The sequence below is a fragment of the Gadus morhua genome, chromosome 22 (assembly GCF_902167405.1).
Source record: "Gadus morhua chromosome 22, gadMor3.0, whole genome shotgun sequence".
NCBI lineage: Eukaryota > Metazoa > Chordata > Actinopteri > Gadiformes > Gadidae > Gadus > Gadus morhua.
Window position 1 is genome coordinate 2,356,627 of NC_044069.1, and position 27,056 is coordinate 2,383,682.

The following is a 27,056-nucleotide window of genomic DNA, read 5'->3' on the forward strand; positions in this document are numbered from 1 at the left end:
ATTATGGAAAGAGGCTAAAGTAATCCCCTTGCCAAAACATAAAAAAGCCTTCCTTTTCTGGGGCTCATAGTAGACCCATCCGTCTACTACCCGTAAAGAGCAAGATATTGGAAAGGACTATTTTTATTAGTAATGAACTTGTAACAAAATCTCAGCATGCATATCGAGTTGTTCATTCAACTAACTCTGCTATTGTTCATATGACTGACGAATGTTTTAAAGAAATGGATAACAAAAGAATTGTGGGTACTGTTATGCTTGATTTTAGTGCGGCTTTTGACATTATTGACCATGCCCTGCTTATTGCTAAACTCAAGTGCTATGGTTTCGCTGATACTGCCCTCTCTTAGATGGAGAGTTATCTGTCTGGCAGGAGGCAAAAATAGTTTTTCAATGGAAGCTTATCAGTCAGCGAAGATGTCTTCTGTGGAGTGCCTCAAGGAAGCTGTCTGGGTCCTCTTTTATTTTCGATCTTTGCCAATGATCTGCCCTATTTTCTCAAACAGACAAAAGTAGTAATGTATGCTGATGACTCAACTATGTTCTGTGCTGCGTCTACATGCAACAAACTGACTGATGTATTATGCAAAGAATTTCAAACTGTGTCTGATTGGGCAGAGGACAACAAATTAGTGTTGAACATCACTAAGACTACGTGCATGGTTGTTGGTACCAGGATAAGGATTGCCAGAGACTCCTGTTTAAATCTATCTATGGGTGGTATTCCAATAGAGCAAGTAAGGAAAATTAAATTACTTGGCATCATAATAGATGATCAATTGTCATGGTCTGACCATATTGATTCAATTGCAGTAAAAATGGGACAGGGTTTAGCTAAGACTAGAAGATGCTCCTACCATGTGACACCTTCAATCAGGAATCAGGTGGTTCAGGCTCTAGTTCTCTCTCACCTAGGGGACTGTAGGGGTGTGGGGTCCAGCGCCGCGAAAAACATATAAAAAACTCGAGCTGGCTCAAAATAGAGCTGCAAGACTGGCTCTTCAATGTACTTTTAGAGCTAATGTCATGAAGAAGCACAAGTCACAGTTGTCTGTCACAGTTCACCGTTGAGGCTTAGGTAACATCTAGTCTTGTATTGTTTACCTAAAATGCCGTTGTTGATAGGAAACCCGATATTTTTTTTCAGAACAGCTTGGTCAGACAGACTCAAGGCACATAGAACTAGACTGGTCAGGAAAGGCTGTTTTGACCCCGCACAGCCCTAAACAAATCAACTGAACAGGGCAGTCATTTACAGAGCCGTCAGTCAGTGGAATTCCTTGGTATAAGAAGCGTCGAGGGTGAACATAGACTAAAGTAATCACTAAAACACATGCTGAGGGAATCTACACAACAGGAATGACTCTCTGTGCTTGATGTACTCGTCAACTTGTAGAATTATCATGTAATGCATATTGTCAGTGTTAAAACTCACTTTTCTCCTGCAATGTTTCTTTATTGAGAGGTTAATGATGTCTGCACAATGTATTGAAGTGATAACTCTAGAACCACGTATATACCTCCTGATACCTCTTCCAGAGCCCCGATTCCTAAATGTGAGAGTGCTTTGTGTTCAGGGGTCTCTGACCTCCTGATTGGAGGCTGGATCCTCTGCAGTGACCTTCGCCCCCCCCCCCCCCGCCCCCCTCCCCCGGGCGACGCTGAGGCTATAAAGCCTCGGGCCGCCGGCAGCAGCAGTCTGAGATCCAGAAGAGTCATGGCTGCTGTGTTCGCTGTCCTTCTGTTGGGGCTGCTGGCCCCCGCCACCGCCGCCGCTGACCCCGCCGCCGCCGCCGCCACCGCCGCTGACCCCGCCGCCGCCGCCGCCGCCGCCGCCACCGCCCCGCCTGCCGCCAGCTGCGATGATGTCGTCACCCCGCTCCGCAGGGACCAAGCAGACAAGGTCAGTCTCAGTGGTTACCATAGCAACTATAGGTCACTGCAGTTGATCTACTATACAGTGATATATCGTCTATTATATATGAAGTCATAAAATTATAATCTATATATATGCCTATATTTTATATATAAGTATGTCACATGCAGTGACATATTGTTTAGTCCAGTCAGTGTGTGTAGTAAAGGATCTATGAAGAGTAAATGTTGACTAAAGTAAACATCAGTAGATAAAGTCTGGTTCTGTCCCAGATCCTAGAACTACTGATTCTTTCAACCTGTATCGCGCTCTTCCTGTGATAGCTCGTCCTACACGTTCTACATGTTCTCCACGTTCTATACGGTCTACATGTACTCCATGTTCTACGTGTTCTCCGTGTGGCTCCAGGCGTTGGGCTCCTGGGTTCTGGTGGGTTCCGTGACAGATGAGAAGACAGGCCTGCTGCCTCAGATCTCCAGCTCCCTCGTGGAGCTCTCGCTGTCAGAGGACAACAGCTCCTTCACCTACATCGAGAGGAACGGGTTCGTGAATGGGTCGTGTGTCTGGCTCCACATCGTCGGCGACATTACGGACGACGCCAACCTCACTGTGAGGCTCCACACTATGGGTAAGTTCCCCATCAACATCATCAATAATAAATTGCTAGCATGCCAACGTCCTAGCAGGCGTGATGTAGCATGCTATGAAGCATTACGGGTGGAGCCCTGGCGCTCTGGGCCTCAAAATGATGGGCTAGCAAGTTCGTGCTAGCTAGCACACAGCTGAGGTCCTCGCATGCTAACACACTAACACGCTAGCTGATGTCCTCACATGCTAACACGCAAGCTGCGGTCCTCACATGTTAACTGGTTAACACGCTAGCAGACGGCCTCACATGTTACTGTAACACGCTGACATGCTAGCTATGTTGACCCGCGGTCCCTCTCTGTGCTGCAGTGCGTGAGCAGGGCGGCGTGGAGATCACCACTCGGGGGTTCATCGGACACATCATTCTGTTCCAGAGCTGTCCGTCCTGCCCTGAGGACCGGCTCACCTCCTACTACAGCGGCGTGTACGACCCCACAGACAGCAACTCCACCGACGTCCAGTTCATAATGAACTACAGTACGCACAACACTGATACACACTCAACTACAGGACACACAACACTGATACACACTCAACTACAGTACACAATACTGATACACACTCAACTACAGGACACACAACACTGATACACACTGAACTACAGTACACAACACTGATACACACTGAACCACAATACACAACACTGATACACTCTCAACTGCGGTAATTCATTTGCTAATGAAATTGTATGTGTGTGTGTGTGTGTGTGTGTGTGTGTGTGTGTGTGTGTGTGTGTGTGTGTGTGTGTGTGTGTGTGTGTGTGTGTGTGTGTGTGTGTCTGTGTGTGTGTGTGTCAGGGAGGGCGGGGGAGCACCAGGACCTGGAGGCTCTGAAGGAGGTTCCTCTGAGTACCATACAGCAGGCCGTGTGCCTCAACATGACAGAAATCACCGGGGAGTACACCTACGACGGAGTCTCAGGTGAGGCCTACCGTAGAGCAAGGCCTACCGTAGAGCGAGGTCGACTGTAGAGTGAAGCCTACTGAAGAGCGAGGCCTAGCGAACAGTGAGGCCTACTGTAGAGTGAGGCCTACTGTAGAGTGAGGCCTACCGTAGAGTGAGGCCTACTGTAGAGTGATGCCTACCGTAGAGTGAGGCCTACCATAGAGTGAGGCCTACCGTAGAGTGAGGCCTACCATAGAGTGAGGCCTACCATAGAGTGAGGCCTACCGTAGAGTGAGGCCTACCATAGAGTGAGGCCTACCGTAGAGTGAGGCCTACCGTAGAGTGAGGCCTACTGTAGAGTACCAGTAGAGTATTAGTCCTACAGTAGAGCACCAGAAGAGTATTAGTCCTACAGTAGAGTACCAGTAGAGTATTAGTCCTACAGTAGAACATCAATAGAGTACCAATAGAGTATTAGTCCTACTGTAGAGCACCAGTAGAGCATTAGACCTGCAGTAGAGTACCAGTAGAGTACCAGTAGAGTATTAGACCTACAATAGAGTACCAGTAGAGTACCAGTAGAGTATTAGTCCTAAAGTAGAGTACCAGTAGAGTACCAGTAGAGTATTAGTCCTACAGTAGAGTATCAGTAGAGTATTAGACCTACAGTAGAGTACCAGAAGAGCATTAGCCCTACAGTACAGTACCAGTAGAGTACCAGTAGAGTATTAGTCCTACAGTAGAGTACCAGAAGAGCATTAGCCCTACAGTACAGTACCAGTAGAGTACCAGTAGAGTATTAGTCCTACAGTAGAGTACCAGTAGAGTATTAGACCTACAGTACAGTACCAGTAGAGTACCAGTAGAGTATTAGTCCTACAGTAGAGTACCAGTTGAGTACAAGAAGAGCATTAGACCTAAAGTACAGTACCAGTAGAGTACCAGTAGAGTATACTGCAGTACTGATGTTGATCTCCTGTCCCTCTCAGAGCCGTGTCCCAGGAAGGTGCTGGTGCTGAAACCAGAGGAAGAAACCGATCACTGAAGATCGATTCTCTGCTCCGAAATATATCAGAAATAAAATCTCAAATCAAAGTGATGTTTTCTCTTCTTCTTGAGCCCAGAACTGATGCTTGTTGTGTATTGATGACTGTTGAACTTCTGCCTTTTTCCTGCGTTTTAGTGACATCACAAGTGGGTGTTTCCACCTAGATGTATGTCAGATAGATCAACAGCATTTGCTACGGTCCACTGGGTAGGCTGCTAGACTGACAGCAGCATGAATCTAGATGGACACGCCCACTTGTGATGTCACTAAGGCTCAGCTTCACACCTGGTGGTAACATAGGGGCCCTTAAACAGCTAGCCTCAAAGCATCTTGATTAAGTGTGTAAGATTGTTAGCATGTAAGCTAGCCAGCTCCCGAGCAGAAAGATCCAATGGAAGAAGAGGGAGGGGAGCTCAGATTGGACGAGGAGAAGGAGAAGGGGAGCTCTGATTGGACGAGGAGGTCTGATTGGACAAAGAGAAGTTGGAGGAGGGGAGGTATGATTGGAACAGGAGGAGGGGAGGTCTGATTGGACAAGGAGTAGGAGGAGAGGTCTGATTGAACAAGGTGGAGGAGGAGAGGTCTGATTGGACGAGGCGGAGTGTTATCCTGGTATCATGCTAGGTCCTCAGTCCAAATGTTTTTTAGTGTCTATTGATGACTGATACTAGTTTCATATCTCTGATAATCATCAGGCCCCTGTAAACCAAGGACTGTAAATAAACTGAGCGGTTTATTCTGAGCGGTTCAACACTGCGGCATACCGGTGTGGCATCCCGCCCCGTAAACCTCGGCCCGGGCAGGTCAGAGGTGTAGTCGTGGACGGCGTATACCTCCGCCACCCACTATCCGTCGACCCGAGACTTGGACAAAGGGTGGAGGAGTGTGGCATCCCGCCACTTAAAGCTCGGCCCGGACCAGCCCGAGGGTTGGTCCTGGATGGCCGATACCACCGTCACCCACCAGCCGGCCACGGAGAGCACCGACCGAACCCCAATCAGCGAGATTGGGGGACACCTGGCCGAAAGCCGAGGAGCCATGTTAAAAGGAGCACGAGGACTGATATTTGGAGAGCCCAGGAACGGGAGTGAGGAAGGAGGAACTGCTCGGGTCCGCGAGCAGCTAGAGGCCCACGGAGGCCCTAGAGACCGCGTCTTCATTATATGATCCAAGTGTTATGCAATAAATGTCTTTAATGGCTTAACCCTCGCTGCCAAGCGTGATTTACACCTGGAACCCGGCTCATTCGAGGAGCGGGTTGCCACACCGGGTAAACACACATCTCCGGACAGCACAACATGGACCCTGCAAGGTTTACACAGTGAGTGTGTGAGTGGGTGTCAACATTTGTCCCAAGGTTTTATCGCCTCACAACAACAGCTAATATCGGCCGCTTGGATATTTTAATTTTACCATTTTAAATATCAGCGTTTTCAGTTTGTGGTGGTAAGGAGTTTTCAATTGGTAGGTTAGTAGTTTGTTATTGGTTCAGGATGGGTAGGTCAGTAGTTTGTTGGTTCAAGGTGAGTAGGTTAGTAGTTTGTGGTTGTTTCAGGATGGGTAGTTTAGTAGATTGTTGTTGCTTCTGGATGGGTGGTTAGTTGCTTGTTACAGGATAGGTAGGTTAGAGATTTGTTGGTTCAGGATTGGTTGGTTAGTAGTTTGTTGGTTGGTTCAGGGTGGGTAAGTCAGCAGTTTGTTGGTTGGTTGAAGATGGGTAGTTTAGTAGTTTCTTGGATCAGGCCTGATAGTTTGTTGCTTGTAACAGGATACCTCCTTATAACTCTAGAGCAACGTGAATAACTTCTGCTAACTCTAGAACCATGTATATACCTCCTAATAACTAGAACCACTGTATATACGTCTTGATAAATGGAACCACGTATATACCTCCTGATAACTTTAGAACAACATATAACTCCTGATGAATCTAGAACCACCGTATATACATCCTGATCAATCTAGATCCATCCTATATGCCTCCTGATATCTCTAGAACCACTGTATACATCTCTTGAAACTAGAACCACGAGTATACCTCCTGATAGTTAGAACCACCGTGTAAACCTCCTGATATATCTATAACCATCTTTTATACCTCCTGAGAACTAGAACCACCGTATATACCTCTCGATAACTCTGGAACCAGCGTATATACCTCCTGATAGCTAGAACCCTATGTATACCGCCCGATAATTCTTCCCCGATTCCTAAATGTAAGAGTGCTCTTTGTTCTGGGGTCTCTGACCTCCTGATTGGAGGCTGGATCCTCTGCGGTGACCTTTGCCCCACCGCCCCCATCGTGCGTTGAGGGGGGGGACGGACGGACGGACGGACGCTGAGGCTATAAAGCCTCGGGCCGCCGGGTGCAGAGGTCTGAGATCCATGGCTGCTGTGTTCGCTGTCCTTCTGTTGGGGCTGCTGGCCCCCGCCACCGCCGCCGCCGCCCCGCCCGCCCCCAGCTGTGATGATGTCATCACCCCGCTCCGCAGGGACCAAGCAGACAAGGTCAGTCTCGGTGGTTACCATAACAACTATAGGCGACTGTAGTTGATCTACTATACAATGTACAGTGATAAATCGTATAGTGTGCATATATGAAGTCATACAATTATTATCAATAGATGCCTATATTGTGTATATATATGTATATCATAGGGATAACTCGTATAGTCTAGTCAGTGTGTGTAAAAAGCTCTCTAAATTATTGTTTTTTTAATTAAAAAAATCAATAAAGAGTTAATGTTGACAAAGGTAAAAACCAATAGATAACGTCTGGATCTGTGTCCTAGTGAGACCCAGATCCTAGAAGTACTGATTAATTCTATCTGTATCGCGTTCTACATGTGATACCACGTTCTACACGTTCTACATGTTCTCTTCATTCTACATTTTCTCCACGTTCTCCATGAACTACTTGTACTCCGTGTGGCTCCAGGCGTCGGGCTCCTGGGTTCTGGTGGGTTTCATCACAGATAAGAGGGCTCTGCTGCTTCATCCCTCCAGCTCCTTCCTGGAGCTCTCGCTGTCGGAGGACAACAGCTCCTTCACCTACATCGAGAGGATCAGATTTGGGTGAGATGGAGGGAGGTCAGAGAGGGCGTGGCTATGTGTAGGGGCGTAGCCATGTGGAGGGGGTGTGGTTATGGAGAGGGGTGTATGGAGAGTCTTATCCGGGGGTGGGGGGTTATTAGCCTAGCGTTGGGTGTTGTCCTCTCTGAAACGTGTGTCTGCGCCTCCAGCAATGAGCCATGTTACTGGCTCCGCATCATGGGCAACATTATGGACGACGCCAACCTCACTCTGAGGTTCAACAGTATGGGTAAGTTCTAGGGCTGGCCCGAATGCCATTTTTCAGGCTTCGAATACTCGTTTTTTTTTCTATCAAAAACAACATTATTAATCCCTATATACTCCCTGGAACCGTTTTTTTTTTTTTTTTTTTAAGGTTTAATAGCTTTTGAACGTTAATTAGTAGGCCTAAGTAGGTTGAAGTTCCTTAGTTTTCCCCGTGATAGCGAACAGCTGTTGTTCCGTTCCAAATCAGCTGTCCTCTGCCATCTCAGCCCTTACGGGAGCTTTTCAATTCATCCTGGAACGTGCATCTTTTCAGGGAATTTGTACAATAAATCCATAACAAATACCGAATATTGATTCTCTTATGTGTCCATATTATATCCATTATATTGACCGGGTATTCCCAAGACGCTCACGCTCTGTAGCAAGCAAGTCACAGTTGGCGCGGCGCTGTACAGCGAACGTAAACAAGGGCCTTGTTGAGGGCCTTGTAGGTGATGAGTAAGATTTTGTAGTTGATTCTGTGTTTAATTGGAAGCCAATGGAGTTCACGGAGGACAGGTGTGATGTGTTCTCTGGAGCAGGTACCAGTGAGGAGGCGTGCAGCTGAGTTCTGGACATATTGAAGTTTTTTGAGGACTTTGTTGGTGGTGCCGTTGAGAAGACCATTGCAGTAGTCAAGCCTGGATGAAATGAAAGCGTGGATGAGTGTCGCAGCAGCGGTAGTTGACAGGTTGGGGCGGAGGCGGACGATGTTTCGGAGGTGGAAAAAGGCAGTTTTGGTAATATGGTTAACATGGGGGAGGAAGGAGAGAGTGGGGACCAGGATAACTCCATGGTTACGGATTTTGGTGGAGGGGGTGATGGTGGAGCCGTCAATGTTAAGGGTGAAGTTCAGAGTGGAGTGAGTGAGGGTGTCAGGACCAATGATGAGGATTTCGGATTTGTTGGAGTTGTGTTTGAGAAAGCTGTTTTGCATCCAGGTCTTGATGTCAGTCAAACAGTTGGAGAGGGTTGAGAGGGTGGAAGGACTGATGGTTTTGGAGGGGAGGTAAAGCTGTGTGTCATCGGCGTAACAATGGAACCGGAGTCCATGGTGACGAAGGATCGGACCAAGAGGAAGCATGTACAGAATGAAGAGGAGTGGACCAAGCACAGAACCCTGGGGGACACCGTGGATGAGAGGAGTAGTGGCTGATTGACAGTTGTTGATGGCGATGAATTGATGTCTGTCGGAGAGGGCGGTGCCAGTGATGCCAAGGGTGGATTGGAGACGGGAGAGGAGAATGGAGTGATTGATCGTGTCAAAGGCAGCACTGAGGTCAAGGAGGATGAGGATATTTAGGGAGCCAGTGTCAGAGGATAGCAGAAGGTCATTGGTCACTTTGAGGAGGGCAGTTTCTGTACTGTGTTTGGAGCGGAAACCGGATCACTATCTATGTTGACCCGTGTTCCCTCTCTGTGCTGCAGTGCTTGAGCTTGGCAGCGGGGAGAGCACCCCTTGGGAGGTCCTTGGACAGATCACTCTGTTCCAGAGCTGTCCGTCCTGCCCTGAGGACCAGCTCACCTTCGACTACAGTGCCGTGTACGACCCCGCAGACAGCCACTCCACCGAATTCCGGTTCATAAAGAACTACAGTACGCGCAACACTGATACACACTCAACTACAGGACAACACTGATACACACTCAACTACAGGACACAACACTGATACACACTCAACTACAGGACAACACTGATACACACTCAACTACAGTACAGAACACTGATACACACTCAACTACAGTACACAACACTGATACACACTCAACTACAGGACACGACACTGATACACACTCAACTACAGGACAACACTGATACACACTCAAATACAGTACAGAACACTGATACACACTCAACTACAGGACACAACACTGATACACACTCAACTACAGGACAACACTGATACACACTCAACTACAGTACAGAACACTGATACACACTCAACTACAGTACACAACACTGATACATACTCAACTACAGGACACGACACTGATACACACTCAACTACAGGACACAACACTACACTTTACATACAGTAGATAGTTTGGTCATTCATTTATGTGTGTGTGTGTGTGTGTGTGTGTGTGTGTGTGTGTGTGTGTGTGTGTGTGTGTGTCTCAGGGAGGGAGGGGGAGCATCAGGACCTGGAGGCTCTGAAGGAGGTTCCTCTGAGCACCAGACAGCAGGCCGCGTGCCTCAACATGACAGAAATCACCGGGGAGTACACCTACGACGGAGTCTCAGGTGAGGCCTACCGTACAGCGAGGCCTACCGTACAGCGAGGCCTACTGTAGAGTGAGGCCTACTGTAAAGTGAGACCTACTGTAATGTGAGGCCTACTGTAGAGTGAGGCCTAGTGTAGAGTGAGGCCTACTGTAGAGTACCAGTAGAGTATCGTAGGAATACCAGTAGAGCATCAGTCCTACAGTAGAGTACTAGTAGATCATCAGTTCCACAGTAGGGCATCAGTAGACTATCAGTTGAGTATTAGTCCTACAGTAGAGTACCAGTAGAGTACCAGTAGAGTATTAGACCTACAGTAGAGTATTAGACCTACAGTACAGTACCAGTAGAGTACCAGTAGAGTATACTGCAGTACTGATGTTGATCTCCTGTCCCTCTCAGAGCCGTGTCCCAGGAAGGTGCTGGTGCTGAAACCAGACGAAGAAACCGAGCACTGAAGATCTATTCTCTGCTCCGAAGTATATCAGAAATAAAATCTCTAATCAAAGTGATGTTTTCTCCTTTTCTTGAGCCCAGAACTGATGCTTGTTGTGTATTGATGACTGTTGAACTTCTGCCTTTTTCCTGCGTTTTAGTGACATCACAAGTGGGTGTTTCCACCTAGATGTATGCCAGATAGATCAACAGCATTTGCTACGGTCCACTGGGTAGGCTGCTAGACTGACAGCAGCATGAACCTAGATGGACACGCCCACTTGTGATGTCACTAAGGCTCAGCTTCACACCTGGTGGTAACATAGGGGCCCTTAAACTGTCAGCTAGCCATCTGCGTGCTAGCCTCAAAGCATCTTGATTAAGTGTGTAAGATTGTTAGAATGTAAGCTAGCCAGCTCCCGAGCAGAACGATCCAATGGAAGACGAGGGAGGAAGAGGGAGGGGAGCTCAGATTGGACGAGGAGAAGGAGAAGGGGAGCTCTGATTGGACGAGGAGGTCTAATTGGACAAAGAGAAGTTGGAGGAGGGGAGGTATGATTGGAACAGGAGGAGGGGAGGTCTGATTGGACAAGGAGGAGGAGGAGAGGTCTGATTGAACAAGGTGGAGGAGGAGAGGTCTGATTGGACGAGGCGGAGTGTTATCCTGGTATCATGCTAGGTCCTCAGTCCAAATGTGTTTTAGTTTCTATTGATGGCTGATGCTAGTTTCATATCTCTGATAATCATCAGGCCCCTGTAAACCAAGGACTGTAAATAAACGGAGCGGTTTATTTTGAGCGGTTTATTCACTGCGGCATACCGGGTAAACGCACATCTCCGGACAACACAACATGGACCTTGTAAGGTTTACACAGTGAGTGTGCGAGTGGGTGTCAACATTTGTCCCAAGGTTTTATCGCCTCACAATAACAGCCTTACATCGGCTGCTTTGTTAGTTTATCTTTACCATTTTAAATATCAACGTTTTCAGTTTGTAGTGGTAAGGAGTTTTGAATTGGTAGGTTAGAAGTTTGTTATTGGTTCTGGATGGGTAGGTCAGTAGTTTGTTGGTTCAAGGTGAGTAGGTTAGTCGTTTGTGGTTGTTTCAGGATGGGTAGTTTGGTAGATTGTTGTTGCTTCTGGATGGGTGGTTAGTTGCTTGTTACAGGATAGGAAGGTTAGAAGTTTGTTGGTTCAGGGTGGGTTGGTTAGTAGTTTGTTGGTTGTTTCAGGATGGTTAGGTTAGTAGTATGTTGGTTGGTTCAGGGTGGGTAGGTCAATAGTTGGTTGGTTGGTTGAAGATGGGTAGTTTAGTAGTTTCTTGGATCAGGCCTGATAGTTTGTTGCTTGTAACAGGATACCTCCTTATAACTCTAGAGCAACGAAAATAACTTCTGATAACTCTAGAACCATGTATATACCTCCTAATAACTAGAACCACTGTATATACGTCTTGATAAATGGAACCACGTATATACCTCCTGATAACTTTAGAACAACATATAACTCCTGATGAATCTAGAACCACCGTATATACATCCTGATCAATCTAGATCCATCCTATATGCCTCCTGATATCTCTAGAACCACTGTATACATCTCTTGAAACTAGAACCACGAGTATACCTCCTGATAGTTAGAACCACCGTATAAACCCCCTGATATATCTATAACCATCATTATACCTCCTGAGAACTAGGACCACCGTATATAGCTCTCGATAACTCTGGAACCAGCGTATATACCTCCTGATAGCTAGAACCACCGCATATACCTAGCCCCGATTCCTAAATGTAAGAGTGCTCTTTGTTCTGGGGTCTCTGACCTCCTGATTGGAGGGTGGATCCTCTGCGGTGACCTTTGCCCCACCGCCCCCATCGTGCGTTGAGGGGGGGGGGGGGGGACGCTGAGGCTATAAAGCCTCGGGCCGCCGGCAGCAGCAGTCTGAGTTCCAGAGGAGTCATGGCTGCTGTGTTCGCTGTCCTTCTGTTGGGGCTGCTGGCCCCCGCCACCGCCGCCGCTGACCCCGCCCCCGCCGCCGCCGCCCCCAGCTGTGATGATGTCGTCACCCCGCTCCGCAGGGACCAAGCAGACAAGGTCAGTCTCAGTGGTTACCATAGCAACTATAGGTGACTGTAGTTGATCTACTATACAGTGATTTATCGTCTATTATATATGAAGTCATAAAATCATAATCTATATATGCCTATATTTTATATATGAGTATGTCACATGTAGTAATATATCGTTTAGTCCAGTCAGTGTGTGTAGTAAAGGATCTATGAAGAGTAAATGTTGACTAAAGTAAACATCAGTAGATAAAGTCCGGTTCTGTCCCAGATCCTAGAAGTACTGATTCTTTCTACCTGTATCGCGCTCTTCCTGTGATAGCTCGTCCTACACGTTCTACATGTTCTCCACGTTCTATACGGTCTACATGTACTCCATGTTGTACGTGTTCTCCGTGTGGCTCCAGGCGTTGGGCTCCTGGGTTCTGGTGGGTTCTGTGACCGATGAGAAGATAGGCCTGCTGCCTCAGCTCTCCAGCTCCCTCATGGAGCTCTCGCTGTCAGAGGACAACAGCTCCTTCACCTACATCGAGAGGAACGGGTTCGTGAATGGGTCGTGTCTCTGGCTCCACATCGTCGGCAACATTACGGACAACGCCAACCTCACTGTGAGGCTCCACACTATGGGTAAGTTCCCCATCAACATCATCAATAATAAATTGCTAGCATGCCAACATCCTAGCTGGCGTGATGTAGCATGCTATGAAGCATTACGGGTCGAGCCCTGGCGCTCTGGGCCTCAAAATGATGGGCTAGCAAGTTCGTGCTAGCTAGCACACAGCTGAGGTCCTCACATGCTAACACACTAACACGCTAGCTGATGTCCTCACATGCTAACGCAAGCTGCGGTCCTCACATGTTAACTGGTTAACACGCTAGCAGACGGCCTCACATGTTACTGTAACACGCTGACAGCTAGCTATGTTGGCCCGCGGCCCCTCTCTGTGCTGCAGTGCGTGAGCAGGACGGCGTGGAGATCACCACTCGGGAGGTCTTCGGACACATCACTCTGTTCCAGAGCTGTCCGTCCTGCCCTGAGGACCGGCTCACCTCCTACTACAGCGGCGTGTCCGACCCCGCAGACAGCAACTCCACCGACGTCCAGTTCATAATGAACTACAGTACGCACAACACTAATACACACTCAACTACAGGACAACACTGATACACTCTCAACTGCGGTAATTAATTTGCTAATGAAATTGTGTTTGTGTGGGTGTGTGTGTGTGTGTGTGTGTGTGTGTGTGTGTGTGTGTGTGTGTGTGTGTGTGTGTGTGTGTGTGTGTGTGTGTGTGTGTGTGTGTGTGTGTGTGTGTGTCTCAGGGAGGGAGGGGCAGCACCAGGACCTGGAGGCTCTGAAGGAGGTTCCTCTGAGCACCAGACAGCAGGCCGCGTGCCTCAACATGACAGAAATCACCGGGGAGTACAGCTACGACGGAGATACAGGTGAGGCCTACCGTAGAGTGAGGCCTACTGTAGAGTGAAGCCTACTGAAGAGCGAGGCCTAGCGAACAGTGAGGCCTACTGTAGAGTGAGGCCTACTGTAGAGTGAGGCCTACTGTAGAGTGAGACCTACCGTAGAGTGAGGCCTACCGTAGAGTGAGGTCTACCGTACGGCGAGGTCTACCGTAGAGCGAGGTCTACCGTACGGCGAGGTCTACCGTACGGCGAGGTCTACCGTAGAGCGAGGCCTACCGTAGAGCGAGGCCTACCGTACAGTGAGGCCTACCGTAGAGCGAGGCCTACCGTAGAGCGCGGCCTACTGTTGAGCGAGGCCTACTGTAGAGTGATGCCTACTGTACAGTGAGTCCTAGTGTAGAGTGAGGCCTACTGTAGAGTACCAGTAGAGTATCGTAAGAATACCAGAGTAGAGCATCAGTCCTACAGTAGAGTACTAGTAGATCATCAGTTCCACAGTAGGGTATCAGTAGACTATCAGTTGAGCATTAGTCATACAGTAGAGTATTAGACCTACAGTAGAGTACCATTAGAGTATTAGACCTACAGTAGAGTACCAGTACAGTACCAGTATAGTACCAGTAGTATAGAGAGTATACTGCAGTACTGATGTTGATCTCCTGTCCCTCTCAGAGCCGTGTCCCAGGAAGATGCTGGTGCTGAAACCAGACGAATAAACCGAGCACTGAAGATCTATTCTCTGCTCCGAAATATAATATATATATATATATATTATATTATATATATATATCAGAAATAAAATCTCAAATCAAAGTGATGTTTTCTCTTCTTCTTGAGCCCAGAACTGATGCTTGTTGTGTATTGATGACTGTTGAACTTCTGCCTTCTTCCTGCGTTTTAGTGACATCACAAGTGGGTGTTTCCACCTAGATGTATGCCAGATAGGTCAACAGCATTTGCTACGGTCCACTGGGTAGGCTGCTAGACTGACGGCAGGATGAACCTAGATGGACACGCCCACTTGTGATGTCACTAAGGCTCAGCTTCACACCTGGTGGTAACATAGGGGCCCTTAAACTGTCAGCTAGCCGTCTGCATGCTAGCCTCAAAGCATCTTGATTAAGTGTGTAAGATTGTTAGCATGTGAGCTAGCCAGCTCTCAAGCAGAAAGATCCAATGGAATACGAGGGAGGAAGAGGGAGGGGAGCTCAGATTGGACGAGGAGAAGGAGAAGGGGAGCTCTGATTGGACGAGGAGGTCTGATTGGACAAAGAGAAGTTGGAGGAGGGGAGGTATGATTGGAACAGGAGGAGGGGAGGTCTGATTGGACGAGGCGGAGTGTTATCCTGGTATTGCTAGGTCCTCAGTCCAAATGTTTTTTTAGTGTCTATTGATGACTGATACTAGTTTCATATCTCTGATAATCATCAGGCCCCTGTAAACCAAGGACTGTAAATAAACGGTGTAAATACACTGAGCGGTTTATTTTGAGCGGTTCAACACTGCGGCCTACCGGGTAAACACACATCTCCGGACAACACAACATGGACCTTGTAAGGTTTACACAGTGAGTGTGTGAGTGGGTGTCAACATTTGTCCCAAGGTTTTATCGCCTCACAATAACAGCCTTACATCGGCTGCTTGGATATTTTAATTTTACCATTTTCAGTTCAACATTTTCAGTTTGTGGTGGTAAGGAGTTTTGAATTGGTAGGTTAGAAGTTTGTTATTGGTTCTGGATGGGTAGGTCAGAAGTTTGTTGGTTCAAGGTGAGGAGGTTAGTCGTTTGTGGTTGTTTCAGGATGGGTAGTTTGGTAGATTGTTGTTGCTTCTGGATGGGTGGTTAGTTGCTTGTTACAGGATAGGTAGGTTAGAAGTTTGTTGGTTCAGGGTGGGTTGGTTAGTAGTTTGTTGGTTGTTTCAGGATGGTTAGGTTAGTAGTATGTTGGTTGGTTCAGGGTGGGTAGGTCAGTAGTTTGTTGGTTGGTTGAAGATGGGTAGTTTAGTAGTTTCTTGGATCAGGCCTGATAGTTTGTTGCTTGTAACAGGATACCTCCTTATAACTCTAGAGCAACGAAAATAACTTCTGCTAACTCTAGAACCATGTATATACCTCCTAATAACTACAACCACTGTATATACGTCTTGACAAATGGAACCACGTATATACCTCCTGATAACTTTAGAACCACATATATAACTCCTGATGAATCTAGAACCACCGTATATACATCCTGATCAATCTAGATCCATCCTATATGCCTCCTGATAACTCTAGAACCACTGTATATATCTCTTGAAACTAGAACCACCGTATATACCACTCAATAACTCTGGAACCAGCGTATATACCTCCTGATAGCTAGAACCCTATATATACCGCCTGATAGACGCTACCGGAGCATCCGAACACGGACTACCAGACTCACAAATAGCTTTTTCCCCCTGGCTGTAAGGCTTCTGAATCAGAAACACTGAACCTCTGAACAGTTGCCACCTCCACCTACTCCCTGCTCCCCCACTCATACAATTCACTTCATAGATATATTTGCACAATTTTAAAAACTTTTAACTTATCCTTAGCATTTCTTTTTAACTTATTCTCTATTCACACTTAAACTGCTGCTAGCCCTTCTACTGTACTCTAATTGTGGAATGTTAATGTTAAATGTTAGATTGTTATAATGTCATAGTGCTACAGAGATATATGTTGTTTTTTAAATTGTTGTATGTTAATGTTACATTTTATATGGTTTATTGTCATATTGTTTTAGAGTTTTATGTTATTTTTGTTATATGTATGACGTCTACTGCGTAGATGAATGATGCTTGCCAAGTCGTAAGAATTTTGCTGTGCTGAAGCAATTTGGTACATGCAACAATAAACACACTTTGACTTTGACTTTGACTTTGATAATTCTTCCCCGATTCCTAAATGTACGAGGGCTCTTTGTTCTGGGGTCTCTGACCTCCCTATCGGAGGGTGGATCCTCTGCGGTGACACGCCCCCCCCCCGCCCCCCCCCCAGGGCGACGCTGAGGCTATAAAGCCTCGGGCCGCCGGGTGCAGAGGTCTGAGATCCAGAGGAGTCATGGCTGCTGTGTTCGCTGTCCTTCTGTTGGGGCTGCTGGCCCCCGCCACCGCCGCCGCTGACCCCGCCGCCGCCGCCACCGCCGCCGCCACCGTCCCGCCCGCCTCCAGCTGTGATGATGTCATCACCCCGCTCCGCAGGGACCAAGCAGACAAGGTCAGTCTCAGTGGTTACCATAGCAACTATAGGCGACTGTAGTTCATCTACTATACAATGTACAGTGATAAATCGTATAGTGTGCATATATGAAGTCATACAATTATTATCAATAGATGCCTATATTGTATATATATGTATATCATAGGGATAACTCTTATAGTCTAGTCAGTGTGTGTAGGAATTCACGCGGAAAGCTCTCTAAATTATTGTTTTTTTAATTAAAAAAATCAATAAAGAGTTAATGTTGACAAAGGTAAAAACCAATAGATAACGTCTGGATCTGTGTCCTAGTGAGACCCAGATCCTAGAAGTGCTGATTAATTTTACCTGTATCGCGTTCTACACGTTCTACATGTTCTCTTCATTCTATATTTTCTCCACGTTCTCCATGAACTACTTGTACTCTGTGTGGTTCTCCGTGTGGCTCCAGGCGTTGGGCTCCTGGGTTCTGGTAGGTGTCGTGACAGATAGGAAGACGGGTCTGCCTCTGCACGCCAGCTCCTTCATGGAGCTCTCGCTGTCGGAGGACAACAGCTCCTTCACCTACATCGAGAGGAGCGGGTTGGGGTGAGCTGGAGGGAGGTCAGAGGGGGCGTGGCTATGTGTAGGGGCGTGGCCATGTGGAGGGGGTGTGGTTATGGAGAGGGGTGTGATTATATGGAGGGTCTTATCCGGGGGTGGGGGGTGATTAGCCTAGCGTTGGGTATGGTCCTCTCTGAAACGTGTGTCTGCACCTCCAGCAATGAGCCATGTAACCGGTTCCGCATCATGGGCAACATTACGGACGACGCCAACCTCACTCTGAGGCTCCACACTCTGGGTAAGTTCCCCATCAACATCATCAATAATAAATATCTAGCAGGCCAAGGTCCTAGCAGGCGTGATGTAGCATGCTGTGAAGCATTACAGGTCGAGCCCTGTTCCTCTGGGCCTCAAGACGATGGGCTAGCAAGTTCATGTTAGCTAGCACACGATAACATGCTGTGACGCTAGCTGAGGTCCTCACATGCTAACACGCTGACACGCTAGCTGACGTCCTTACATTTTAACATACTAAAAGGCTACAATGCTAGCTGAGGTCCTCACATGCAGTGCCGGCCCTCCCTATATGCGAACTAAGCGACTGCTTAGGGGCCCCGACCAGGGGGCCCCAAGGAGCGCTGTATTTTTTTTAAATCTATAGGCCTTCTTCTCTTTTTTTTCTTTTTTTTTAATACACAAAGCAATTTACTTAACAAGAAAGTAAACATTATAAACACACAGCTCATATAAATTTAAGAAAACAATTGTGGGACTAAGACCTCGGGCCGCCGGCAGCAGAAGTCTGAGACCCAGCGGAGTCATGGTTGCTGTGTTCGCTGTCCTTCTGTTGGGGCGCCTTTAACGATGACGATACGGTACATGACGAAGCTAAACGAAGCTCGCTACCTTTGTCCGACATCGCCTCTCTCCCGCTCTCCCCTCCAGGGCCGGTGCTAGCCCTTTGGTAAACCTAGGTGAGATTGAGTTTTGCGCCCCCCTTTCCCATCGCGAGCAGGAACGTTAAAAGTCTGGTAACAGTAGAAATGTGGTAAGTGCGTAATACTTCACTTTGACAGTTTCAGTGAGTATACTTAAAAAGTAGTAAAACAATTGCGGCAAACCATGTTCAAAGCGGTACGGATAAAAACCGTAAGGGTTATGAATCCATACAGTTGCATGTTCTCTGTGGCAAAACTACCGCAATGCAGGGCCCCAAAATGATCCTGCTTAGGGCCCCCAGGTGTACAGCGCCGGCCCTGCTGACAGGTTAACAGGCTAACACGCTAACGCGCTGTGACGCTAGCTATGTTGACCCGCAGTCCCTCTCTGTGCTGCAGTGAGTGAGCTGGGCGGCCCCCGGGAGTGCTTCGGACAGATCACTCTGTTCCAGAGCTGTCCTTCCTGCCCTGAGGACCGGCTCACCTTCAACTACCGCGGCGTGTACGACCCCACAGACAGCAACTCCACCGCCGTCCAGTTCGTAATGAACTACAGTACGCGCAACACTGATACACACTCAACTACCGTAACACAACACTGATACACACTCAACTACCGTAACACAACACTGATACACACTCAACTACAGTACACACCACTGTGACACACTCAACTACAGTACACAACACTGATACACACTCAACTACAGTACACAACACTGTTACACACTCAACTACAGTACACAACACTGATACACACTCAACTACAGTACACAACACTGATACACACTCAACTACAGTACACACCACTGTTACACACTCAACTACAGTACACAACACTGATACACACTCAACTACAGTACACAATACTGAGACACACTCAACTACAGTACACACCACTGTTACACACTCAACTACAGTACACAACACTACACTTATACATAGATAGGTGGGTCACTCATTTACTAAAGAAATTGTGTGTGTGTGTGTGTGTGTGTGTGTGTGTGTGTGTGTGTGTGTGTGTGTGTGTGTGTGTGTGTGTGTGTGTGTGTGTGTGTGTGTGTGTGTGTGTGTGTGTGTGTGTGTCTCAGGGAGGGAGGGGGAGCACCAGGACCTGGAGGCTCTGAAGGAGGTTCCTCTGAGCACCAGACAGCAGGCCGTGTGCCTCAACATGACAGAAATCACCGGGGAGTACAGCTACGACGGAGTCACAGGTGAGGCCTACCGTACAGCGAGGCCTACCGTAGAGCGAGGCCTACTGTAGAGAGAGGTCTACTGAAGAGCGAGGCCTAGCGAACAGTGAGGCCTACTGTAGAGTGAGGCCTACTGTAGAGTGAGGCCTACCGTAGAGCGAGGCCTACTGTAGAGAGAGGTCTACTGAAGAGCGAGGCCTAGCGAACAGTGAGGCCTACTGTAGAGTGAGGCCTACTGTAGAGTGAGGCCTTCCGTAGAGTGAGGCCTACCGTACAGCGAGGCCTACTGTAGAGTGAGGCCTACTGTAGAGTGAAGCCTACTGAAGAGCGAGGCCTAGCGAACAGTGAAGCCTACTGAAGAGCGAGGCCTAGCGAACAGTGAGGCCTACTGTAGAGTGAGGCCTACTGTAGAGTGAGGCCAGCTGTACAATGAGGCCTACCGTATAGTGAGGCCTACTCTAGAGTGAGGCCTACTGATGAGTGAGGCCTACTGTATGGTGAGGCCTACCGTAGAGTGAGGCCTACTGTAGAGTGAGGCCGACTGTATGGTGAGGCCTACCGTAGAGTGAGGCCTACCGTAGAGTGAGGCCTACTGTAGAGTCAGGCCTATCGTAGAGTGAGGTCTACTGTACGGTGAGGCCTACTGTAGAGTGAGGCCTACTGTACAGTGAGGCCTACTGTTGAGTGAGGCCTACTGTACGGTGAGGCCTACCGTAGAGTGAGGCCTACTGTAGAGTGAGGCCTAGTGTAGTGTGAGGCCTACTGTAGAGTTTCAGTAGAGTACCAGTAGAATACCCGTAGAGCATCAGTCCTACAGTAGAGTACCAGTAGAGCATCAGTCCTACAGTTGAGTACCAGTAGAGTACCAGTAGAGTATTAGTCCTACAGTAGAGTATCAGTAGAGTACCAGTAGAGTATAATGCAGTACTAATGTTGATCTCCTGTCTCTCTCAGAGTTGTGTCTCAGGAAGAAACCGACAACTGAAGATCTATTCTCTGCTCCGAGATAAATCAGAAATAAAATCTCTATTCAAAGTGACGTTTTCTCTTCTTCTTGAGCCCAGAACTGTGTGTGTGTGTGTGTGTGTGTGTGTGTGTGTGTGTGTGTGTGTGTGTGTGTGTGTGTGTGTGTGTGTGTGTGTGTGTGTGTGTGTGTGTGTGTGTGTGTGTGTGTGTGTGTTCATACTGAAACTCGTAAACTTGTTTAGACGAGTGACATCACAGCTCCAGGGACTCCCCAGGATAAACTCATTCCCAGTCTAAACTCATTCCCAGTCTAAACTCATTCCCAGTCTAAACTCATTCCCAGTTTAAACTCATTCCGTCTCCACTCATTCCCATCTAAACTTTTTCCCAGTCTCAACTCATTTCCGGTTTAAACTCATTCCCAGTCTCCACTCATTCCCAGTCTAAACTCATTCCCAGTCTAAAGTCTTTCCCAGTGCTACTGTAACTGGCAACTATATAAGGGATACGACTATGTCTCTTCTCTCTACCTGAACTATATCTATAAGTATAACTATATTTATTGTAAATTGTTATTAGTTATAAGTACTCAGTGTAGACACCATAGATCGACTCAGTGTAGACACCATCGATCTACTCAGTGTAGACACCATCGATCTACTCAGTGCAGACACTATAGATCTGCTCAGTGTAGACACCATAGATCTACTCAGTGTAGACACCATAAATCTGAGACCACCAGGCCTGGTGGTGGTCTCAGCACCACGGTGGGTTGTGTGCTGGGTGGTGTGCGATGACTCTGGGCCACATGTGCTGCTGCACTGCCAGAGATATGAGCAGAGAGGAGAAACAGTAGGGAGATCACTCTCTCATGCTGACGACCAATCAGGGGCAAGGCTTCAGTTGTAGATTTTCTGCACACTACAGGTCCTGGTGTCAAGTTAAGTTTTTATCAGATATATATATTATTTTTTTTGGGGGGGGGGGTTATCAGTTTAAATTGTACTGACTCCAAAACAGTGGGGGCAGCAACACGCCTCATTGCTGTCTAGCCTGCCTTTATATTTAAATAGGAAGAAGAATTTGTGTCTCTAGGAGTATCCCACAATACCTTGCGTCTCCCAACAGCCTTTAGAAAGCCGTGTCGTCACTTTCAGTATCAATACAAACCTAGCAAACATGGAGACCAGCGGCTTGAAGCTAAACTTCTGGGAGAATGGACCGACACCGGGACAGTTCTACTCGTTCCCCGGGTCCCAGCAGGGGCCCTCCTGCGGCCCGGTCCGACACACCCTGTAAGCAGCCCACCGCGCCGCTCCGGAGACCGCAGCTTTACCGCCGATCTGTGTGGAATTCTGCCTCATCATGGGGGCTAGTGAGGCTAGGCTAGCGGGGCTAAGCTAGCGGCGCTAAGCTAGTGGGCTACAAGTCGTGTTACATGTGTGTTCGATCTCCTTCTAAAGCAATCAGCAAGTAGCACTTGACTAAGATCCATGCAAGGTCTGACGTGTTATAAACCATCTCAGTAGGACGGCGATCAGGGAGTAGTGAGCGGATCGGGGCTCCGGCTAGCCCAGCTAGCTAGCCGGTCTGATTCACGTCCCGTCACCCTGCCACCGTCAGACGGGTGGAGAGGACGGGACGTGGTCTATGATGGGTGGAGAGGACGGGACGTGGTCTCTGATGGGTGGAGGGGACGTGGTCTCTGACGGGTGGAGGGGGTCGTGATATCTTACGGGCGGAGAGGACGGGAAGTGGTCTCTGGTGGGTGGAGGAACCTGCTCCTCTACGACAGGCAGTAAACCGTACTTGCCTCACCCTAGAAGGGTGGATCTATGACCTGCCGGGACTACACTAGAAGGTTGAGCTGAGTACGGTTTGCCTGTCGTCGAGGAGCAGGTCCCTTCAGAGACCGCGGCTTCTGTGGTCGTGAGGTTGTGAGGAACCACTAGATGTTCTGTGGTTCCTCACTCTGGTTGGCTTGGGGGAACCACTAGATGTTCTGTAGTTCCTCACTCTGGTTGGCTTGGGGGAACCACTAGATTTTCTCTGGTTCCTCACTCTGGTTGGCTTGGAGGAACCCACAGATGTTCTCTGGTTCCTCACTCTTGTTGGCTTGGAGGAACCCACAGATGTTCTCTGGTTCCCCACTCTGGTTGGCTTGGAGGAACCCACAGATGATCTCTGGTTGGCTGTGGGTTTGGTGTCGCTGTGTTCCTGAGATGTTCTGCCCTTCTGTCCTCTCCAGGAACCCGATGGTGACGGGGACCTCTGTCCTGGGGGTGAAGTTCACGGGTGGCGTGGTGATCGCGGCGGACATGCTGGGCTCCTACGGCTCCCTGGCGCGCTTCAGGAACGTCTCGCGCCTGATGAAGGTGAGCAGCAAGCCAACCCCTGAAGACCTCCAGCTACAGCGGAGCCGGAGACACCGGGGTCTTCATCCAGTCTCTCCGGGTCCTCTGTATCTCGTGTTCCTCGGGATGTTGGATATTATGTATAATTATTAATTATTATGTAAGGGATTATGTATAGAACACCGGTCATTATTAGGAAAAAATTACCCCCGACAGGGCGAACCGGACCCCGACGCGCAGCGGAGGTGACTTGCTTCGCCCTGAAGGGGCTTAATTTCGATAATGACCGGCGACGTTCTATTCATTATCCCGCTTATTACACGGCTCCTTGCCAAAACAAAATACTTACGGTGTCATTTTTTACAATTTATTTGTTACCAGCATTCATGTTGTTGATCAGCAGAGAAATAGTCTGCCAAAGACGTTGACGTCGCTTAGCAACCGAAGACGCTGGGGTTGACAAGTTACCGGACTGTTTTCCTTGACGGCAGTCAATTATACTTAGCAACGGTGAATTATCAAATATAATTCACCGCCGGAAATTGAGAAGGGCCCATGCAAGTGAACGGAGCGTTCCACGGCATTGAGGAGACCCGTGTACTAAATTATTCTAACTAAAAGCTCAGGCCACGCCGTCCTTTCTGTGAGGAGGAGGGGTCAATCTTTATCCAACTTGCAGCGGCTCTAGAAGGTCAGGTTGACCGATCCCTGCTGTCCACCAGCCTAGTATTATTAACAGTCTGACCAATCAGACATTAAGCTCATATTTAAAGTCTGATGACGGACGCGCTCTGTCAACCTGCTCAGGGCCTGAACCCAAAGCGTACTCCTACATGGGGTCTTCCTCAGTGGATAAGCTTGGGTCAGCGGATCCTCGTGTGAAGCAACAGAAAGTGAAACTCCTAATGACAGAGCAGGAGTTTCACTTTCTGTTGCTTCAGAGGTTCTGCTGTAACTCGGTAGGACTGCTGGATCAGTTCTGCCGTAACTCAGTAGGATGCTAGATCTGAAGAATAGATAGTTGATATGATTGTGTATTGTTGTTGAGCTGCGTGTGAGACGCCGTATTTGTGTCCAGGTGAACGACAGCACCATCCTGGGGGCGTCCGGGGACTACGCAGACTACCAGTACCTCAAACAGGTCCTGGACCAGATGGTGTAAGTCTCCCACTGCCCTGGTCCCAGACCAGTACCTCAAACAGGTCCTGGACCGCGTGGTCCAGTCACCCACTACCCCAAACTGACCACTGATGCATTTATGTTTAGTGAGGTGCACACAGTGAGGTGCACACAGTGAGGTGCACACAGTGAGGTGCACACCATTACCTAGTTGTGAACAGGCTTTGAGGGGCAGGTGCACCTTGGTGCTTCTATGTGTAGTAACAAGGTCTGTGTGTGTGTGTGTGTGTGTGTGTGTGCGTGTCTCAGGGTGGACGAGGAGTTGCTAGGCGACGGCCACAGCTACACCCCCAAGGCGCTCCACTCGTGGCTGACGCGCGTCATGTACAACCGGCGGAGCAAGATGAACCCGCTGTGGAACACGGTGGTGATCGGGGGCTTCTACAAGGGGGAGAGGTGGGCGCCGTGGCAACGCAATCACCCCCGACAACCGTCTCCTCCTCGTCGTTAGGCCCGGAATAACCCCCGCCCCTTCTCCAGTTTCCTAGGTTACGTGGACAAGCTGGGCGTGGCCTATGAGGCACCGACCGTGGCCACGGGTTTCGGAGCGTACCTGGCCCAGGTGAGCTTCACCGTGAGGGGGCGGGGCCACACAGGGGGCCAGCGTCCTATGTGTGTGTGTTTGTGTTTATGGTGTGCGTGTCTGTGTGTTTATGGTTTGCGAATATGTGTGTGTGTATATGTAATTTTGTGTGTGTAATATTTGTGTGTGTATATGTTATTTGTGTGTGTTATGTAATGTGTGTGTGTGTGTGTGTGTAATATTTGTGTGTGTGTGTGCAGCCCCTGATGAGGGAGTTCCTGGAGAACAAGGTGGAGGTGACGCAGGCGGAGGCGCGGGCTCTGGTGGAGCGCTGCCTGAAGGTCCTGTACTACCGCGACGCGCGCTCCTACAACAGGGTGAGGGCCCGGCACGCTCACGCCCCATCCAGAGCGACGCACGACATCAGCACATTAGTCAGAAGAAAGAGGAACAACTATATATCTCTGTCAGCACAGTGAGGATGTTCATAGAAGTACAGTATGTTCATTCAAGTGTCAAGCACTAACCATCACTAGGTTAACCCCTTCCCCGTATACAACACAGATAGCTAGGTTAACCCATTCCCTGTATACAACACAGATAGCTAGGTTAACCCATTCCCCGTACACAACACAGAGAGCTAGGTTAACCCATTCCCCGTACACAACACAGATAGCTAGGTAACCCATTCCCTGTACACAAAACAGATAGCTAGGTTAACCCATTCCCCGTACAAAACACGGAGATCTAGGTTAACCCATTTCCCGTATACAACAAAGATGTGGATAAGATGCTACGTGACTAAGTAGTATAACTAAATAAGACGTACTATGAGTGCGTACATGAAGTGCCAAGATGTAAAACATACAACAAGTAGGAGCGGACGGACGGCGCGGTTATGCAGAGTCTAGGTCAACCTTGAGTCTATTGCGGACGCAGCCCCCATCTCGACGTGTGAAGGCGGCACGTGGCTCGGGAGGTAGGCTGGCTTGTAACCAGACGGTTGCTGGTTCGGACCCTCAGTGAGACGCCTCACCCTGACTGCTCCTGACGAGCTGGCGGTCGCCCTGCGTGGTTGCCTGTGAATGAATGGCTGTACGTCGCTTTGGATAAAAGCGTCAGCAAGATCCCCCCCCCTGCATGTAAAATCTCCTGCCTTGTGCTGCACTACAAGTCCCAGCAGGCACTGCTTCTGGCTCCTCCCCCTGCTCCTCGTGTTAGGAGACCACTGAAGCTCTGCTGTATCTGAGGAGGCCTCGTTGAAGGACCCCCTCACTGGTCTACTGAACTCCACGAGTACACAGACCACGGTTGGGGTCCCGGTGTCCATGGGCAGCGCTGTACCTCCCAGCGGCCACTAGAGGGCGCAGCTCCTCCGAGCGGGAGATCAGCGTTTAGAACCTGGACGAGGGAGGCAACACTCCTCAGTCTTAGAAGCTTCCAGACGGATCTTCAGTACGAGAGTTGATGAGGTTTTGAGTCACAGCTCTCTGGGTCAAGGACTTTAATTTAGTTTATGAAAAGGGACTTTAACTTTTTTTTCTTCAAAGACACACGCACCACTCAAACACACACACACCACTCAAACACACACACACACACACACACACACACACACACACACACCCCACTCAATCACACACACACCCTGATTCTGTCGGACGTGTGCTTTGCAGCATGAGATCGCCATAGTAACCGAAAAGGGTGTGGAGATCATCGGACCCCTGTCCTCCGAGACCAACTGGGACATCGCCCACATGGTCAGGTAAGAAAACCACTCACTCACTCATTCACTCACACTCCGGTAGGACGCGCACTCACCCACCAACACTGGGTCAGGTAGCAAGCACACTCATTAACGTGTGTGTGTGTGTCTCTCTATTGATGCAGTGGCTTTGAATGAGGACTGCGTGGACTCAACGATGTGATGACCCGGACTCCTCCCCCAGCTGTGGAACACAACTGTTCACTTCTTCATGTTCATAACCTCTTTTGTAAAATGGAAAAAATAAAAAATGTTATCAATCCAAAAAAGTGTGTTGCCTCTCAATCTGGAGCCACTGTGTACTACTCATGGTACTGCAGTTTATAAGGTACCACACCAAGTACTACACACACCTAAAATACATGGGACTAATTATTGGTTGGCATCCAGGTTTACAGTTTCCCACATTTAAACATTTAAAATA

General features: G+C 48.5%; 4 protein-coding genes across 6 annotated transcripts; all 4 read left to right on the forward strand.

Moving 5' to 3' along the window:
- Window positions 1-1,695: 1,695 nt before the first annotated feature.
- On the forward strand, window positions 1,696-10,531 carry LOC115535471 (uncharacterized). 2 transcript variants are annotated; one of them, XM_030346724.1, is made up of 7 exons: window positions 1,696-1,790; window positions 6,909-6,964; window positions 7,395-7,531; window positions 7,699-7,778; window positions 9,224-9,391; window positions 9,918-10,040; window positions 10,422-10,531. In XM_030346724.1, the coding sequence occupies exons 1-7, from the start codon at window positions 1,718-1,720 to the stop codon at window positions 10,475-10,477; spliced, it is 693 nt and encodes a 230-aa protein (XP_030202584.1). In that variant the 5' UTR covers window positions 1,696-1,717; the 3' UTR covers window positions 10,478-10,531. The 2 variants fall into 2 exon arrangements, with proteins under 2 accessions (XP_030202584.1, XP_030202583.1); XM_030346723.1 differs by having other exon boundaries at window positions 1,703-1,781; window positions 6,891-6,964.
- Window positions 10,532-12,401: 1,870 nt separating this feature from the next.
- Window positions 12,402-14,759, forward strand: LOC115535475 (uncharacterized). The gene is made up of 5 exons (XM_030346737.1): window positions 12,402-12,551; window positions 12,931-13,150; window positions 13,477-13,644; window positions 13,847-13,969; window positions 14,615-14,759. Exons 1-5 carry the CDS (start codon window positions 12,417-12,419, stop codon window positions 14,656-14,658), a joined length of 690 nt encoding a protein of 229 aa, XP_030202597.1. The 5' UTR covers window positions 12,402-12,416; the 3' UTR covers window positions 14,659-14,759.
- A 2,250-nt stretch (window positions 14,760-17,009) lies between these two features.
- On the forward strand, window positions 17,010-20,884 carry LOC115535470 (saxitoxin and tetrodotoxin-binding protein 1). Of its 2 annotated transcripts, none has more exons than XM_030346721.1 (6): window positions 17,010-17,189; window positions 17,623-17,759; window positions 17,933-18,012; window positions 19,034-19,207; window positions 19,744-19,866; window positions 20,800-20,884. In XM_030346721.1, exons 1-6 carry the CDS (start codon window positions 17,034-17,036, stop codon window positions 20,853-20,855), a joined length of 726 nt encoding a protein of 241 aa, XP_030202581.1. In that variant the 5' UTR covers window positions 17,010-17,033; the 3' UTR covers window positions 20,856-20,884. The 2 variants fall into 2 exon arrangements, with proteins under 2 accessions (XP_030202581.1, XP_030202582.1); XM_030346722.1 differs by having other exon boundaries at window positions 19,052-19,207.
- Window positions 20,885-21,846: 962 nt separating this feature from the next.
- On the forward strand, window positions 21,847-26,901 carry psmb4 (proteasome 20S subunit beta 4). The gene is made up of 8 exons (XM_030346718.1): window positions 21,847-22,106; window positions 23,060-23,186; window positions 24,244-24,323; window positions 24,594-24,740; window positions 24,825-24,906; window positions 25,128-25,244; window positions 26,544-26,632; window positions 26,758-26,901. Exons 1-8 carry the CDS (start codon window positions 21,991-21,993, stop codon window positions 26,768-26,770), a joined length of 771 nt encoding a protein of 256 aa, XP_030202578.1. The 5' UTR covers window positions 21,847-21,990; the 3' UTR covers window positions 26,771-26,901.
- The last annotated feature ends 155 nt before the right edge of the window (window positions 26,902-27,056 follow it).

Excerpts from the sequence above, each read along its gene's own strand:
- LOC115535471 (XM_030346723.1), top strand. The coding sequence starts at position 1,718 with ATGGCTGCTGTGTTCGCTGTCCTTCTGTTGGGGCTGCTGGCCCCCGCC. Across the intron at positions 7,779-9,223 it reads TCTGAGGTTCAACAGTATGG|TGCTTGAGCTTGGCAGCGGG; the intron begins GTAAGTTCTAGG and ends TCTGTGCTGCAG. Across the intron at positions 10,041-10,421 it reads CACCTACGACGGAGTCTCAG|AGCCGTGTCCCAGGAAGGTG; the intron begins GTGAGGCCTACC and ends TGTCCCTCTCAG.
- LOC115535475 (XM_030346737.1), top strand. The coding sequence starts at position 12,417 with ATGGCTGCTGTGTTCGCTGTCCTTCTGTTGGGGCTGCTGGCCCCCGCC. Across the intron at positions 12,552-12,930 it reads GCAGGGACCAAGCAGACAAG|GCGTTGGGCTCCTGGGTTCT; the intron begins GTCAGTCTCAGT and ends GTGTGGCTCCAG. Across the intron at positions 13,151-13,476 it reads TGTGAGGCTCCACACTATGG|TGCGTGAGCAGGACGGCGTG; the intron begins GTAAGTTCCCCA and ends TCTGTGCTGCAG.
- LOC115535470 (XM_030346721.1), top strand. The coding sequence starts at position 17,034 with ATGGCTGCTGTGTTCGCTGTCCTTCTGTTGGGGCTGCTGGCCCCCGCC. Across the intron at positions 17,760-17,932 it reads ATCGAGAGGAGCGGGTTGGG|CAATGAGCCATGTAACCGGT; the intron begins GTGAGCTGGAGG and ends CTGCACCTCCAG. Across the intron at positions 19,208-19,743 it reads CCAGTTCGTAATGAACTACA|GGAGGGAGGGGGAGCACCAG; the intron begins GTACGCGCAACA and ends TGTGTGTCTCAG.
- psmb4 (XM_030346718.1), top strand. The coding sequence starts at position 21,991 with ATGGAGACCAGCGGCTTGAAGCTAAACTTCTGGGAGAATGGACCGACA. Across the intron at positions 24,324-24,593 it reads CAGGTCCTGGACCAGATGGT|GGTGGACGAGGAGTTGCTAG; the intron begins GTAAGTCTCCCA and ends TGCGTGTCTCAG. Across the intron at positions 25,245-26,543 it reads ACGCGCGCTCCTACAACAGG|CATGAGATCGCCATAGTAAC; the intron begins GTGAGGGCCCGG and ends TGTGCTTTGCAG.